General features: G+C 36.0%; 3 protein-coding genes and 1 pseudogene across 4 annotated transcripts; 2 read left to right on the top strand and 2 right to left on the bottom strand.

Annotated features, from left to right (window-relative positions):
• The first annotated feature begins 4,257 nt into the window (after positions 1-4,257).
• On the top strand, positions 4,258-5,243 carry LOC129316421 (cysteine-rich repeat secretory protein 38-like). The gene has a single exon (XM_054960841.1). The coding sequence runs from the start codon at positions 4,322-4,324 to the stop codon at positions 5,054-5,056; it is 735 nt and encodes a 244-aa protein (XP_054816816.1). The 5' UTR covers positions 4,258-4,321; the 3' UTR covers positions 5,057-5,243.
• Positions 5,244-7,727: 2,484 nt separating this feature from the next.
• Positions 7,728-10,004, bottom strand: LOC129316798 (phospholipase A1-IIgamma-like; annotated as a pseudogene).
• An 819-nt stretch (positions 10,005-10,823) lies between these two features.
• On the top strand, positions 10,824-11,884 carry LOC129314850 (uclacyanin 1-like). Its single transcript, XM_054958293.1, has 2 exons — positions 10,824-11,091; positions 11,213-11,884. The coding sequence occupies exons 1-2, from the start codon at positions 10,923-10,925 to the stop codon at positions 11,710-11,712; spliced, it is 669 nt and encodes a 222-aa protein (XP_054814268.1). The 5' UTR covers positions 10,824-10,922; the 3' UTR covers positions 11,713-11,884.
• A 49-nt stretch (positions 11,885-11,933) lies between these two features.
• On the bottom strand, positions 11,934-15,268 carry LOC129314849 (transcription factor ILR3-like). Of its 2 annotated transcripts, XM_054958290.1 has the most exons (5): positions 14,957-15,244; positions 13,720-13,779; positions 12,722-12,796; positions 12,481-12,643; positions 11,934-12,392 (listed from the first exon to the last, which is right to left on the bottom strand). In XM_054958290.1, the coding sequence occupies exons 1-5, from the start codon at positions 15,097-15,099 to the stop codon at positions 12,135-12,137; spliced, it is 699 nt and encodes a 232-aa protein (XP_054814265.1). In that variant the 5' UTR covers positions 15,100-15,244; the 3' UTR covers positions 11,934-12,134. The 2 variants fall into 2 exon arrangements, with proteins under 2 accessions (XP_054814265.1, XP_054814267.1); XM_054958292.1 differs by lacking the exon at positions 13,720-13,779 and having other exon boundaries at positions 14,957-15,268.
• Positions 15,269-15,670: the final 402 nt, after the last annotated feature.

Below are 15,670 nucleotides of genomic sequence, written 5' to 3'. Positions count from 1 at the left end.
AAAACCTAGAAATTGAAAATCAGAAAACCTAGAAGCACAACACTTGTGCACCCCAGAAGCTAAAGATCTGGCCCCGCACTCTAGCCACCTTCCTTGGTTGGATGAGATCGCTGGAACACGCAACTTGAGTACCAGATTTGCTCTGAAGTTGAATGACAGGGACATTTAGCCAGTGCCCTCATGGGTTTAGCCTTAGACGGCAATGACAAAATGACCATCATGCACACGCTGTGATTGAAGTCAGAGCGTACCCAATATGACTTGATGCTCGCGTTGTACCACCTGACATTAGTCCAAAGCAATCGGGTCGACTAGCTAGATATGGATCAGAGCAACAACAGATAGTGACTTCCCATCGATGATGGCATAAGGCTCTTTGTGACAGACGACGAGTTTAAGGCGACGACAATGGAGAAGAGAAATGGATGAAATTTTTAGACCTTGCACGTTGAAGAGAAGGGGATGATTTCGAAGGTGGGAAATTTTTTCAGTTGCTAATCTCGATAGTGAATTAGCAGAGGTTGCAATGGAGAGAGTTACAACCTACCTTTTGAATATGAAACTATGGTACAGGGGGTTTAGGGGGTGGACGAGTAAAGAGAAGGGAAAGAGGTGAGTGATTCGACAAAAAAGTCAAAATTATGGTCAAACTGACGGTCTCACTAATGACAAGGCGAGGTTGCTCCATTTTTCACACTTTCCGGATGACATTGCCTTAACTAAAAGTTAGGGATACCCGCTAACTAAAAGTTAGGGATACCCGCTACTTATTTTAGAAAACTTTTAGAATATTTTTACTCCTTAACCTTTTATTTTATTGACTTCAAAGCATTGTGCATGATCTGATTAAGTGATTATAGGCTAATTTATAATTATGAGTGGTTCATATTATCTAAAATAGTTAAAAACTTTACTTTATTGACGAGGGCAACTACCCCATATATGGAAAGATTATTTAACTGTCTTTATATAGCACTTTATGATGGGCATCAAGGGAGTCAAAATTCAATATTTAGTACTTTTATTTTGTTGTAGGGTATTAGAGGACTAATGATTAGATTCAAAATTAAGAGGACAAAAGAATAATTAAATTCATTAATTAGGGATATCCTACATGATCAAGAAGTCTTAAAAGCAAGTGAAATTCTAGAAGACCCAAAAAAGAATCTTAACATATAGGGCATAATGAACATACTCAAGCTTGTGAGTCTAATTAGTTCAATGAATATTCTTTTTTAAATTTATAAAATTATTTTATCTTATTTTAAATTCAAATTAAAATTTAGAAAAATTAGTTTATCTTGTTTAGTTTCAAAAGATAGAATATACCATTAAGAATATGATCTATCCATTAGGAATTCTAGATTAGTTAGGATTGCATCATTTAGATTTTTAGAAATCTATTTAAGCAATTAAGCAATTTGTATTTTTAAAAGTATTGGTTGAATTTATGAATTAAATTTTTTTTAATTATGAGAATATTTTGATTAGTGTTATTTGTTATGAGATAGTAGTGTTGTGAAATTTTGAATTATCATGTGCGGAGAAAAACCAGAGATTATGATCAAAGAATCAGAACCAACGTCACGACACCTTTTGAAGAGCTTACGTGGAACGAAATTGTGACCAACCAATGAGACTAGTGCTTGATGGGATTAAATCTCGCAACGTCTTTAATGGGAGGACCGGCGAAGGATATACTAGTAGTACTGAAATGTTAAAAAATGAAAAGAATTGTTGTTTTTTATCAAAAAGGAATGGGATCGAAGCCCATTAATAAATCATAATCACTGGTAATAAAATCATAGAAACCTTAGTTGTCAAATTTTGATCCCGTGGCTTGTTGGAATGAAATAGATTAAGAAGATAAGAATAAAAACGAACTGACTTATTCTATCTATCATGTTAAATATAAAAAAAAACTCAATATTATTTTTGATCATATTTATAAGACAGGAAGAAAATATTTTTTTAATCCTATTTATAAGTAACATTATTAAATTTTCATCACAACTTTCTCCTTTTATCATTTATGAAATGTTGAAGAAATAAAATATATTATTAAAATATTTATATTTAATAAGAATAAAGTTTATAACTTTTAAAATTTTTAAACAGAACTAATAAATTTTAAAGTTTTTTTATTTTAGTGAAATATATAGAAATGATTTATAAATACTCTCTTATCAAGCATTAGTAACTAATTCACGATTTTAAAAAAATATTAATTAAAACTTTAATTTTTAAAAAATTTACATCTTTTCAATTTTACCCTCATTAAATACCCCATATAAGTACTGTGATAATAATAATTAAAATTTTAATGCATCATATTTTTTTAAAAAAAGTAATAAATAAATTAGGGGTGTAGTTGAAAAAATAATTATAAAAGTTATCTAATACCTTATATTTTGAATCAAATAAGTCTTTTAAAAAATGTATTATATTGTGATCTGAAAGAAGTATATCAAATGTGAGAATTACTTTACCTTACACCACAAATCTTAAGCATTACAACTCTCAACTTCAGGGATTGAATTACCCATATCCTTTCATAAACATTGTTGACTAATCTCTTCTATACATCTTGATTATTTATTGTATATATTTTTTCGGCATAAATCATCCAATATTTTGAGATATCTTGAGTTCATTGCTCGCCTCAAACTAATTCAGAGCCCTCGTGAGGAGACCTTGCGGTGGTAGCAAGGTATTGATGGGATGAACTCTTTGAGGTCAAGTTAATTATCGCGTCTGTTACTCTTCAGGATTCAAACCTTACCCTGAGAAATGCCGGTAGTAGTCTTTATCAACTCTACCAAACGTCCATTGGTTATTGTATATTTATTTTTATTTTTTAAAAAAGTTTTTTTTCTTCCTAGCAAGCAAACAGACCGTAGAGTGATGTAATTGGGCCTAATACCTGTCACTAATCACGACTCTTCCCTGCTCTGTTTTATTCGTCCATGGTCACCAAACCCCACACGTTCGGCTGATAATTTAGTAAGGCTTTATTTTTCGGGCTATTATTTTTTTGACCAAAAAAACCAAAGTTTATTCATCACCAAAAAAACAATTACAAACATACGTAGTCGAAGTCCAAAAAAACACTCAAAGACAACTAACAATATTTTTTCGTGCTATTATTAAGAGCCGCATTTTGTGACTAATCATAAGTATTCTAGAACTAACATTTCATGCATGTAATTGACTCGGAATATTTTATAAACACATTATTATGCATGGTCGCCTAAAAATTACGGCGCAGGTATACCCATAGAAAAGAAATCTTTTTTTTTTTCCTTCTTAAATCCATGATTGTAACTTACTCTTTCAGGCTAGAGTATAAGCATTGATAGTTAATTTATGATTCTAAAAAAAATTAGTTGAAACCTTAATTTTTTTTAAAAAATATCTTTTCAATTATACTCTTATTAAATACCTTATACAAGTACTTTAATAATGATAACTAAAATTTTAATGTATTTTTTAAAAAAGAGTAATAAATAAATTAGAAGTATAGTTGAAAAAAATAATTATAAAAATTACACAAATAATATATTTTGAATTTAGTAAAGCTTTCAGAAAATGCCGCTATAGTATAATCCAGAAGGAGTAAATAAACCTATAATTTCTCCCCACAAAAGGTGTGCTCATAAACTGCACCATTAGTGGTTTCATTCAATTAATAATTTTTGCCTAACCCTAACCAATTATAATATTTTCAAATAAGTAGCCACTTATCAAAAAGAATAAATAATAGAATAGGCTACGGTATAGTTTTGATCCTGTAGCTTTATCTAAAGTTTCATTTTGATCCCATAATTTTATAAAATATATTTTCAGTCCTTTAATTTTCATACTGCTGGTTTCAAGTGATTATTTTTTTGAGCCAATAATTATTATTTTAAAAAACAAAACTTAATATGTCAAAATTAAAAAATATTTTGTCAATATTTTAATGTTTAATATAAATTTTTTTGAAATGAAACTAACAGTACTAGGTTGAAGAGTTGAAAATATATTTTTATAAAATTAAGGAAATGAAACCTTGAATAAAATTAAAAAATTATAATAAATAATAGTACTTAATTTATTCTGAAACGCACGAGTTTGACCAAGTGGCGCGATTAAGCACGCAGTCCCCTTTTGACATTGTCTGGTAAAAATCAATATTAGTATAGTGAGACAGAAATTTTTCTTATACGCACTGAAAGATTAAAGGATCTTGCCTATAAATACACAGCGGCTTTGTGAACCACACAATCATCACCAAAACACAACCAAACTGATTCATCACAATCTACATATTCCTTCCAAAATGTCTTCCTCAAAGCTCTCCTCCATTGTTATCCTCCTCAGCTTTGCTCTCCTTCTCCGAACTTCTTTTGGAGCTGACACTACTCTCTTCCATTTCTGTTCCAGCTCTGGAAACTTCACTGCCCATAGCCCTTTTGAACTGAACTTGAAACGGCTCATAACCCTTCTCAACTACAAAACCCCTCCGACTGGCTTCGGTCTCGGTTCTGTTGGCAGACTTCAGAGCCAAACAGCATATGGCCTCTCCCTGTGTCGTGGTGACGTCTCTGCCTCGGACTGCAGAACCTGTGTTTCCGAGGCAAGCAGTGAAATCCGCAAACTGTGTCCATACAACAAAGGAGCCATCATATGGCATGACAAGTGCATGTACAAGTATTTGGACGCCGATTTCTTTGGTCAAGTTGACGAAACAAACAAGTTCTACATGTGGAACTTGCAAACCGTCAGTGATCCCGCCACTTTCAATTACAAGACAAAGGAATTGTTGAGTCAGCTTGCCTACCAGGCTTCTGTGAAGCCTAAGATGTTTGCAACCGGAGAGGTAAAGATTGGAGAATCGAAGACTCTTTATGGGTTGACACAGTGCACCAGAGACCTTTCTGGCAATGATTGCAAGAAGTGTCTTGACGATGCAATCAGTGAACTTCCAAATTGTTGCGATGGAAAACAAGGAGGCAGAGTTGTTGGGGGAAGCTGTAACTTCCGATACGAGATTTACCCATTTGTCAAGCAGTAGATCAGCTTAACCTGCTTGGGAATAAAGATCTTTAGATCTATACTAAATATAAAGCAATGGTCATGACACCAATAATAAACTTGTGCTGATCATGATGCACAAGTTGCAAGCTACAACTTACGTATCCTCTTTGTATTTGTAGCACATGAGATCGTTGTTCAATGAAATGTATGTGTTCGTTATTTCATTGATACTTGTTTTAATTTGTTCGTGAAAATTCCATTTTTATGATGATCGGATCACCAGTATATAAATGCAACTTCGTAAACAAGACCTTAGAGATGTAGACAACGTAATTCTCGAAAGTTTCAACATTACATGCTAACTTGCCCCGTGAAAACAAAGGATGCTATATTTTCTGTAGTATACTAACATATTCCCGCTGAAATTTACATTTTGGTTATTGTAATATATTTGACCATGCGCCTCTTGGGCTCGTGCCATTTGGCCAGCAATAATTATGGTCAACTAGCTATGCAAATTCGTATATTTACGTTGTATACACTTGCAAGTGTTTCAGACCGAACAAATCTATCGTCATCACATGTATCGATAACAAGAAAAAGGAAAACTCTTTTCTTCTTAATTTTATTAGAACATATATATAGACTCATACGCGTCCTTTAATTCGTAAGTGGATGTTTTGTTTGTAAGTAGATCAGTCCATGGTTGGCTAGAGAAAAAATGGCGTAGAGCTGAAGGTGAATTTTTGTCCCCAGTTTAATTTTACAAAGTCTAAAATAAGTTTAAAAATCAACAGTTTTTTAAAATAAAATTCAAAATTTCTGGCTGGCTATCAAGCTTCCAACAGTTAGCATATATAAGTGCCTTTTCTAGAAGCTCTCTGGAGTCATAGTTTAGCAATTCCTATCCTATAATACAGAAGGCGCACGCAAGATGGAAATGAAGAGTTGCAATCACTTTAAGTTCATATAGAACCAATGTCGTTAATTACTAATTAGTCAACAAATATGGGGCGATTTTACACTTAATTTAGAAAAAATCTCAAAATCTTTACGTGGATATCGAACTTGAATACTTTATAATTATATCAGATGAAATATTAAATTACTAAAAATTTTCTCCAATATTTAACAATCAATTATTTTCTTATCCACTAATCTTAACTACATCGGCATATTTGAATTATAAGTATAACGGCAGAAAAAATGGAATGGGTTGGAGGAAACGCTATGCATGAGATCCAATGATGATGATAGGGCTTTGCGGAGATTGTTGGGATTAATCTATTGTTGCTAGTTTTGCATTTTGTTTATCATTATTTTTGTTGAATTATGAAGTGTGAGTGAACTTAATTTGATATGAAGAGGAGTCCTATATTAAATAAAATTGAACTTGAAAAGAAGTATATAAGTGAAAAAGATATATATATATATATATATAATCTAATACCTCAAACTTTTGGATTAAGATGTGATATCATATTTCCTTATATGTGTTTTATTATGAAATCATTAAACGCCTAGCTATGTTCTCACTTCTTAAATATTCCTTGGGCCAACAAGTTCATGTTTCATAGGTTTTTATTGGTTCACTGTTGATTATTATTTCTTTGAAATAAATTATTAATATTAACCAACTACATTTTCATTTTTTTTCCCCATTTTTGACAAACCTAGAGATAACTCCTCTTGAATCATCATGCTCCGGAGTGGCAATATAATGTCAATTGCCATAATGTTTTATTGTTGGGCTGATGACGTCATCTAAGTAAATTAAAATTAATTTTACACGCAATATATAATACAGGAAGCTTCAAACTTACTTGCAAAATGGAGCAAAGAATTATCATCGAATTGAATTGAATCGAATTGTGTCATAATTGTGCCATATTCACATCACAATATCACATACAAAAAGCTAGTCGAGAGGTGGACGAAGCGCTGATTTTGATTAAATCCGTTTAATGAAATAACAGCGAGAAGCAGCCCGGTTTTGACATTTCTGGCTTTACTGGCTTGACTGAGCACTGGTCATTGCTCATCATTGCCAGGAATAGTCAAAAGAAGCTGTCAACCTTTTTGACTTTTCCTCAAAGACAAGGTCACATTTTATTATTTTTCACTATAAAGTATAAATACATTCTGCCATATCCCGTTCCACATCTGCTAAATAAAAAGGGAAAGAAACAAAAACCAAATCAAACTCATCTATCATATTCTTTAATTCAGCATGTCTTCCTTAAACATTCCCGCCACTTTTCTGTTGCAGTCCTGGCTCTCCTTTTCAAACCTTTCTCTGAGAAGAGACCCACGCTAAAACGTGTCTACTGTGTGTGTGTGTGTGTGTACTTGATATGTTGACAGGTAAAAAAGAAGTTTTGTTTAGGCAAACCTGTGTTTTGATGAGCTTGAGTGGTACGACGATGTCACTTTGTTATTTTGAAGGGGCTCCGGATTTTGTGGAGATTAGAAAATTACTTCTAATTCATTAACACTAATTAAGATTACTCCCATAGGAGAAACTTGTCTCACCATTATTAAAATAAAAGACTGATAATGGACTGATTAATTAGGCATTGACAAGTAATTGACACGCAAAAATAACATTTTCATCAAAATATCAACAAAAGTTAATCAACCTTAATTACAGACCGAGACCTTATATACACCCAAATTAAACATGCTATTCTAGCAGTGACGTCCTTTATCTACAACAGAGTTGATAAAAAATCATCATCCTCCGAATCAGGTTGCTGCATCTTCCAAGTACCATCAGGCTGTTGTACCAATCCTTTGTTTTCGTCTATTCTCCAAGACTTGGGAATGTGATACTCGTCCTTCAGAGCATCCAAGCTCTTGTTAACCAGTGCAATATCCCTTTTGACCTCTAATTTGAATCCTCCTTTCCTCCCTTGTGTTCCTGCTACTCCATGCAAGTAAGCCTCCAAATTATGCCACAGTTTGAAGTTGACGCCCCTCGGATGCTTCAAGAAGTTGGATTTCATGATGTCGATTTCTAACTCTTCTCCCACTTCTGCATAATGCAAGAGAGGCAGCCTTGGAACAATATCTTCTTTATTCCGAATACGCAGAGTTCGAAGATCTTTTTGAGCAGTGAAAAACTTGCAAAATTTTGAATCTCCAACTCGAGGACTGGCAAATACAAATGCTGTGACTAGACACGCTTTTTGAGATTCATCGTCTCCTTGAATGTTAAAGCGATTAGCCACTATATCCAATGCATTTACTGTTGCAAGTGCTGCGCCTAAACTATGACCAGTTATTGTTATGCTAATCTCTTCGTCCTTAAATTTGTTCACGAGTCTTCTAATCTCAGTTAATACCTGCACAGTGATTAAAAACCCAAAAGTTTAATTTAAATTAATAAAGTCAAGCTCTATTTAAAATATAGAATCTTGAAAGAGAACAAATTTATCATGCTTGGAAACTATTTGTCAACCACCTTCCAAAAAGGTTCATATAAATTAAAATATATCTTTCTTACCTGGGTTCTGACGCTATTTTTGTTGAAGACTGATGAGTTTTTTGCTGTATAAATGGAATAAAAACCCTGGTGTACTTTACAATTAACTTCATGACCAAAAATATATGGAGCGTCACCCAGAGAAAACTGAAAATCCTTAATCCATTCCTTGGTTTGATCGGTTCCTCTCCAAGCAATTACAATGTCCCTCCTCCCTAACACGGCTCTGCCTTCATCAGTGGCCACAGCAACATAGCCTATCCAATTTGATTCTTCAACATCACCAAACATAGGAATATCAATTTCTAAGGTTGCATATAGGAACTTCGTTACCTCGTATTTGAAAGGATTCCCGTTTTCCAAACCCACCTTGGAAAAGAAATCTCCTTTCCCATAACGGCTCCTTCTTGCATATTTAGATGTTTTGTCAGAGACAAAAGCATCATAAGTAGCTTGAGCCATTTCTCCATAGTGTATTATGTACTTGCGAAGATCAATGTCAAGTGGGTCGAGCAAATCCTTCCAATGATGTTCACCGCTAAGTTCTCTCCAGTTAGTGGCAATGCTACCTGCACGCCTCACCATTTCTTCCTCTTCTTCAAGTTGATCATCCACCTTCTGAGGGTGCAAGCTTTTCCCGGTAATGCAGCTCTTCTTCTTCTTCTTCCTCTTCCTCCTCTTCCTCCTCTTCACGTGTTCAAATAAACTGGTTTATGAATTATGTAATGAGTTCTGGCTTCTGATGATGAGAAGGCTTGGTTTCTGCATGTTTATATTATATACGTGAAACTCATAATCACATCATGCCTGCCACGTACCGTTTTTACCCTCATTTGGAAAGTATATTTGTTAAGTTTTATTTATTATAAATGAAAATTTCTAATTTACATTCTTTCCTATTTTGCTTTTGCTGACGCACGACGTTATCCAAATCTTTTCATCCCTGGTTGATTTTCTTTACCTCCTAGGTTGATTCAATTAGACTGTTTCCTATTTTGTATTTAGTTCGGCTTGTGTACTTGCTTATTTCTGTTCAATTGTATCCTTGGTTTTTGAATTTTATCCCTGTTAATCCTTACAAAATTAACCCGTAATTGTTGCTATTTTTATTCGGATCGTAAAAAATAAATACATATAAGAAGGATCGAAGTTATAGGCTAAATATTTAAAGTTTTCAAAAAAGGTGAAATTTCTAATCTGGTCTGCTAATAGCATCTCCCATAATCTCAATTATAGAGGTGACGGATTTTGTGACAAATTTTTAACTTGAACAGAAAGTTTTGCGTATCATTAATTAATAATCATTCATATGTTAATAGGACCTGGGTCCCTCTTGCAGTGATTGATGGGCAGTTTCCTCTAGCTGGGCCGAAATCCAAGAATGGGCCACACAAGGCATTTGTCAATTCAGCAGACTATAGGTTTGGGCTACATTAAAGAAGAGTCCCACAAACCGAAGCCGAACGAAATTATCGTCAGGCTCTTCAATCCGGGGCTTCATTCGCCATCTTGAAGTAACTCAACCTCTTCAAATTACGCTTTCACCACCTTCAGTACTGTTGCTAGACCTCGGGTCCAACCAAAATAATATTCACCAGGTATATATGTGCTAGCTAATTATGAAATATGACCTTTGATTATTATTTTCATTTATATTCACCAAGTATATATGTGTACATACAAAATAATATTAGTCTCACATGGATTAGGTGTGACACTCGGTTCGGTAGAGCCTCGGAATAGGTCTCCCACCTTAGTAATCTGTCACGTGGATTCCTCCCTGTCATGAAGAATTTTTCCTAGCTTGTGCTGGCAGATTTTGATTGTTCACACATTTGTTGAAAATCCAGTGCCCTTTTTTTAACTATAAAATGCCAGTGGTCGAGGCCGCTTAGTTCTGGTAGTGGAACTGATGATCTAAATAATTCACAGCACATGTTGACCCAAATAAAAAATAACAATTCTCAAAATATAGATGTATGAGAAGGTAAAACCTGAGTTGTCGTCGATCCAACTACTTAATTTTCATTTTTAAAAAAAAAAACTGTCTATCTGAATCAACCAACAGCCCTGCCACCTTCTCCTTCCTAGATAAACAGGCAAAATGGAAGGGATAGGGAATCCTGTAGGAGTTTCAAGACGGACAGGGGAAAATATTCAAGTGCATTCCTATTAAAAAAATGTATCATTTGCATGACCATACCAACTCCAATGTCTCCATGATTGAATTTGAATCACAAGCGTCCATCATCATTCCTCTAAAGGCCCTGCACGATCCCCTTGACCTCGCTCTATATATACTCTACCACCGTGAGGACGAGGTCGCAATTCAATCACATCTCTTAACATTACACTTTCCAATCATTTCTCATAACATTACACTTTCCAATCATTTCTCATATCCAAGCAGTTAGCAACTATGGCTGCCCTTGAAACCTTAATCAGAGTATCATTGGTGGCAGCTATGATCATCGAAATCACCATGGCAGCAAATCACATTGTTGGAGGACCTAATGGCGGGTGGGATACAAATACAAACTTTCAAGAGTGGGCATCATCCCAAAACTTCTCAGTGGGAGACAAACTCAGTAAGTCATCTGCATGCTTCCGCCACCAGGAGTGGTTTTATAAATTTCTTAGACAATTTCTTTTGATTAAACAGATCTTAATTTGTTTTGTATTTACACTGTTACCCATATATGTGTGCAGTTTTTCAGTATCCACCTAACCATGACGTGGTTGAAGTTACAAAGGCAGACTATGACTCCTGTCAGACAACCAACCCAATCCAGTCCTACAATGATGGCGACACAACCATCCCTCTCACTTCTCCAGGCAAGAGATACTTCATCTGTGCAACATTAGGACATTGTGGCCAAGGTATGAAGATTGAAATAGACACTCTTGCTGGTGCAACTTCTTCCACCTCTCCAACAGAATCTCCCTCACCTGCGGCTTCCCCAATGATTCCTGTTGCTCCCTCTGCTGAGTCCCCAGATTTTACCAATTCAGCAGCTGAATCTCCAGAATATGTTCTGGCAGCACCCAGTCCGCTGTTTGACACGCATCTAGAGAGTCCTGCATTCTCCCCAGTCATTCCTTCTACTGAGAAGTCACTGGACCCATCAACTGCATCAGCAAAGAAAGGAAACTTCCAGGCCTTCATTACAATTGTGTCTAGCTTTCTATTGGTGCTTTTAGCCTCCTAAAGATAGGATAGATCTAAGTCTACCACTGCCACTGAGCTACTTGTGTGTGAGCTTTTCTGTTTCTTTCATTATTTCTGTGGTTAAAATTTCAGAGAGGTGTGCACGCTTTATTAATTGACAGAAAATGATATCTCGTCAGTGATTCAATTTGATGTTATAGCCTTATAATGCATCCGCCATTTGGCTTATTCTACCAGGAAAATCAAGGAAGCATTCAAGCATGACAGCCAAGACATAAAACACTCCCTTATTATATAGTTTAGATCGGACAAGCGTGGATGTAATCAGTTTCCACAGTAGACTTTCCACCAATATCATCGTCTAACTTTAGGAAACGCACTTGGACATAGTTGACAACTTGGACACAGACATGATATAGTGAAGTGCACAGACACAAATGTGATGGAAACTAACAAACCACTTTAAGCGACAGGAGGGCGAAGCAGATGATCCCGAGATGTATCAACCGCAGCAGGTGGCAAAAACTGCCACATGCCGATTCCAGGATAACCAACAAATGGTATCAGCTTGTGGCTGGCAGTTTGTCCTTGAGCACTAAATGCAGCAGAAGGATGAGAAAGATAGGTTGGCTGTGCATTCATCCCTTTGACCCGTTGCTCCAGCTTTTCTTTATCCATCTTCAGCCTGTTCTTTTCATCACGAAGCTCGTTCTTCTCTGCCTGAAACGAAATAGAGATTTAATTCACCCAAACAGAAAGGATCCCCATATTTCCAAATATTTACGCCAAGAAATTTTGATATTTTCACCTTCAGTTCCTTGATTTTTTCAAGCAATTCATCGTTTGTTTCCTTCAGCTTCTGGGCTTCAGTTCGTAATTCTGTTAACATTCGAACTGCATCACTTAATATAGCAGTCTTATCCATCTTGGGCAGCTTACCAGGCTCCAAGATAGAACTCAATTCCAGGAACCTTCAAATCATGCCAAATTCAAGACATGAGATTTAGAAGACAAAATTTAATCAGACAAGATGCAGAACAATAGCATGCCTCTCATTCAGTCTATCCCTCCTAAGTTTCTCACGGCATGCCTTGGAGCCAGATGCACATGATTCAGACTTCAACCTGAGATAACAGTAGCAAGTGGATAAGAAAATATTTTGTGTTTGTTTGAGAGGGAGAAAGAAAGGGAGAGAGAACGGAAGCAAGAGATAGACAGAAGAATGACAAGAGGACGCATTAATAAAATGTCTCAAGTTAAAGCACCTGCTCATTCCACAAATAATGTATCAACTGAAAGGGGGGAAAAACATGCTGCATTTACTTGAGAAATGTGCAGGCCAATGTGACAACGTGTTGCTAACAGTATCCAGATATCACGTGGATCCAAATGAGGCGAAATTTACAGGTTAGGTTCATTAGCTGACAGAAGACAAAGAATAACAACAGAGAAATATACTCCATCCTTCCTGACATTAGGTGACCAAGTTTTTGCATAATTTGCACCATCATCTCCATATACTTGAAGAGTTACAATTTACAAATCAGTAACATTTAGACCCCTCCCACGCTTTTTTTTTTTCTTCCTAATTCTTGATTCCATGTAAACTATTAAAACTAGCAGGAATGCCACTGATTCGAGATGTACACTAGCAGAGCATAATCTTATTGGGATTCTTGTTATCCTTAATAGTCTCTCTGATCCTCTGCTCTGCTTCTGTGAAAAGCAGCTCCTTTATGGTCTTCATTTCCTATGTCTAATCCCAGTTGGGTGGCGTTAGTAATTAAAGGCGTGCGTTTTTAAATTCACTTTATGAAAAGGTTTTTCACTTAAAGACACACCTCCATATAAACCATGCATTCTTCAATATTAAGGGATGCAAAAAATCTAATCAAATAAAGATCTAGTTGGAGCTTGCAAGCAATAGGATATTCATTTTAAATAGTAAAAAATTGAACACATTATAGTGTACTGTGTAGTTGAGAAATTGTGAAGGTACAGCACTACAGTAAACCCTGTTTACAAAGCCAAAAACGAAAGACATTACCGCTTTGAAGGGCCACTTTCCAGGAAAGTCGAATTCTCCAGTGAGTAATCCAGGTCCAAGCTGTACATATGAAGCAATGAAGAGGACAACATAATATAAACAACAAACGCTGCTATACGATAGTCAAAGTCAACTGCTACACCCAACCCTTCCTAAGTCACATATTACAACCCCCCCTTGCAAATCTTTCATGTTCTTCATTCAACAACCTGCACTATTCATGAAACATGACGCCCTTTTTGCCAACGCATTGCGATTCACAAATAAAAACTCCATGTACAACGAATGTTACTTCAATTTTGCAGAATCCAGGTCCATTTTTTCTGATGTATGACAGAAAATACTTCGCATGGTCCTTTAAGGAGAAAACGTGTCATATTGCTATAGTTGCTGCAGCAGTCAACGGACAGCATTATCCCTAAGGCTTAGGATAGTTATCTCCCCCCCCCCCCCGGGGGGGGGGGCGCGTAACAAGTGCCTAAAAATTTAAATGGTGCACTATTTTCTAAATATTCTCATTAAAAATGTTTTCGGAGAAAGTCACAGTCTAAAGATGATATCTTCTAAATTCACGCCATTTCTCATAGAACAAATAGGACACATGCTACTTTGGCTGGACAGTTGAACCCAAAATCACCATAAAAATTGCATAATCCGGAACCAATAGAACCATGAGAAATTGTCGCAGCAGCAGGTTGATGAGAAAAACTAGTTCACATGTTTCCATCACAACGTAAAATAATAAGAAAATCTTGTTCGAACACAATTTTCATGCATGGTCCATAGAACCTAACAACTAAGTAATTAAAACTTCTCTCATTTTTGACATTTTTTTTTTGGACTGACCCAATTTAGACCATTGAAATGTTTCAAATCACAAGATAAATGATTACCGAGGTCTAAACAGAAAATCACCCCACAAGTATATTCATAGTTTTGGATTTTCTTTCAAATGCCAACGACCTACCAACCACCAAACCAACAGAGCATGGCACTTCATTTACCTATTGCAATAGTATCTTGTTGGAAGTAAGGAAGCAGCAGAAAAGTACGATACTTTGTAACAACAAAATGTATGAACTGATCATGCGAGAGAGTAGTTTGGATTTTGAGAAAGACTAGACCAACAAGCCAACGGGGGATAACCTTGAATTTACAGTAGCCATGGAAAATCCCACTTACATGGGCGTTCGTGGAAACCAAACAGGAAGTCAAAAAGATGCTATTACAAACCCACCTCGTATCGGAAGAACCGTGAAAAGTAGGAGACACCCAGTTGAAACCGCCAGAAGAGACGACCGGCAAATCAGCTCCGGCGACAGGGACGTCAAAGCCATAATCATAGAGCCAATTGGGGGTGTGTGAGGAGTCGATGTCCATCTCGCGAGTGAAAGCAGAAGAAACAGTGTGTGAGAGGATTAAAGCGCACTGAATAAATAGCGTAAGAATATAATACTTGGACTAGCAACATCACTTACATGCTCATTTCTTCCTTTGGGTCTAGTTTATTGGCTCTGGCCCCTAATTTACCGTAAAGAAAGGGGGAAAAATTGGGGTCGGTGACGGAAGCAGCAAGAGCGTGTGTCGTGCTCGTACAGTGCTTCATGGCCAATTGGCGATCCATACACTACACGCAGAGCAACGTAGCATCCAGCAAATGCTATCTCGTCCGCATGTTACGTGACCGATGATGCATTTGGGCTGGGCCCACTAACATTCGAACCTTTTCCGACCCACTTTTCCTCTACCAAGTGTAAAAAGAGAAGTTGATTTTAGTCCGACTAAGAAGTACTAACCACTTTTTTACGCACTAATTAAAAAAAGCAGTTAAATTAAACGTTGATCACTTTTCCTCTGCCAAATGTAAAAAGAGAAGTTGATTTTAGTCCTAGTAAGAAGTACTAACCACTTTTTTACACACTAATTAAAAAAGCAGTTAAATTAAACGTTG

This window comes from Prosopis cineraria, unplaced genomic scaffold (genome assembly GCF_029017545.1).
Source record: "Prosopis cineraria cultivar Desert tree isolate PC_DT_omini unplaced genomic scaffold, ASM2901754v1 PC7, whole genome shotgun sequence".
NCBI classification, from domain to species: domain Eukaryota; kingdom Viridiplantae; phylum Streptophyta; class Magnoliopsida; order Fabales; family Fabaceae; genus Prosopis; species Prosopis cineraria.
This window is presented reverse-complemented; position numbering and strand designations above follow the sequence as displayed.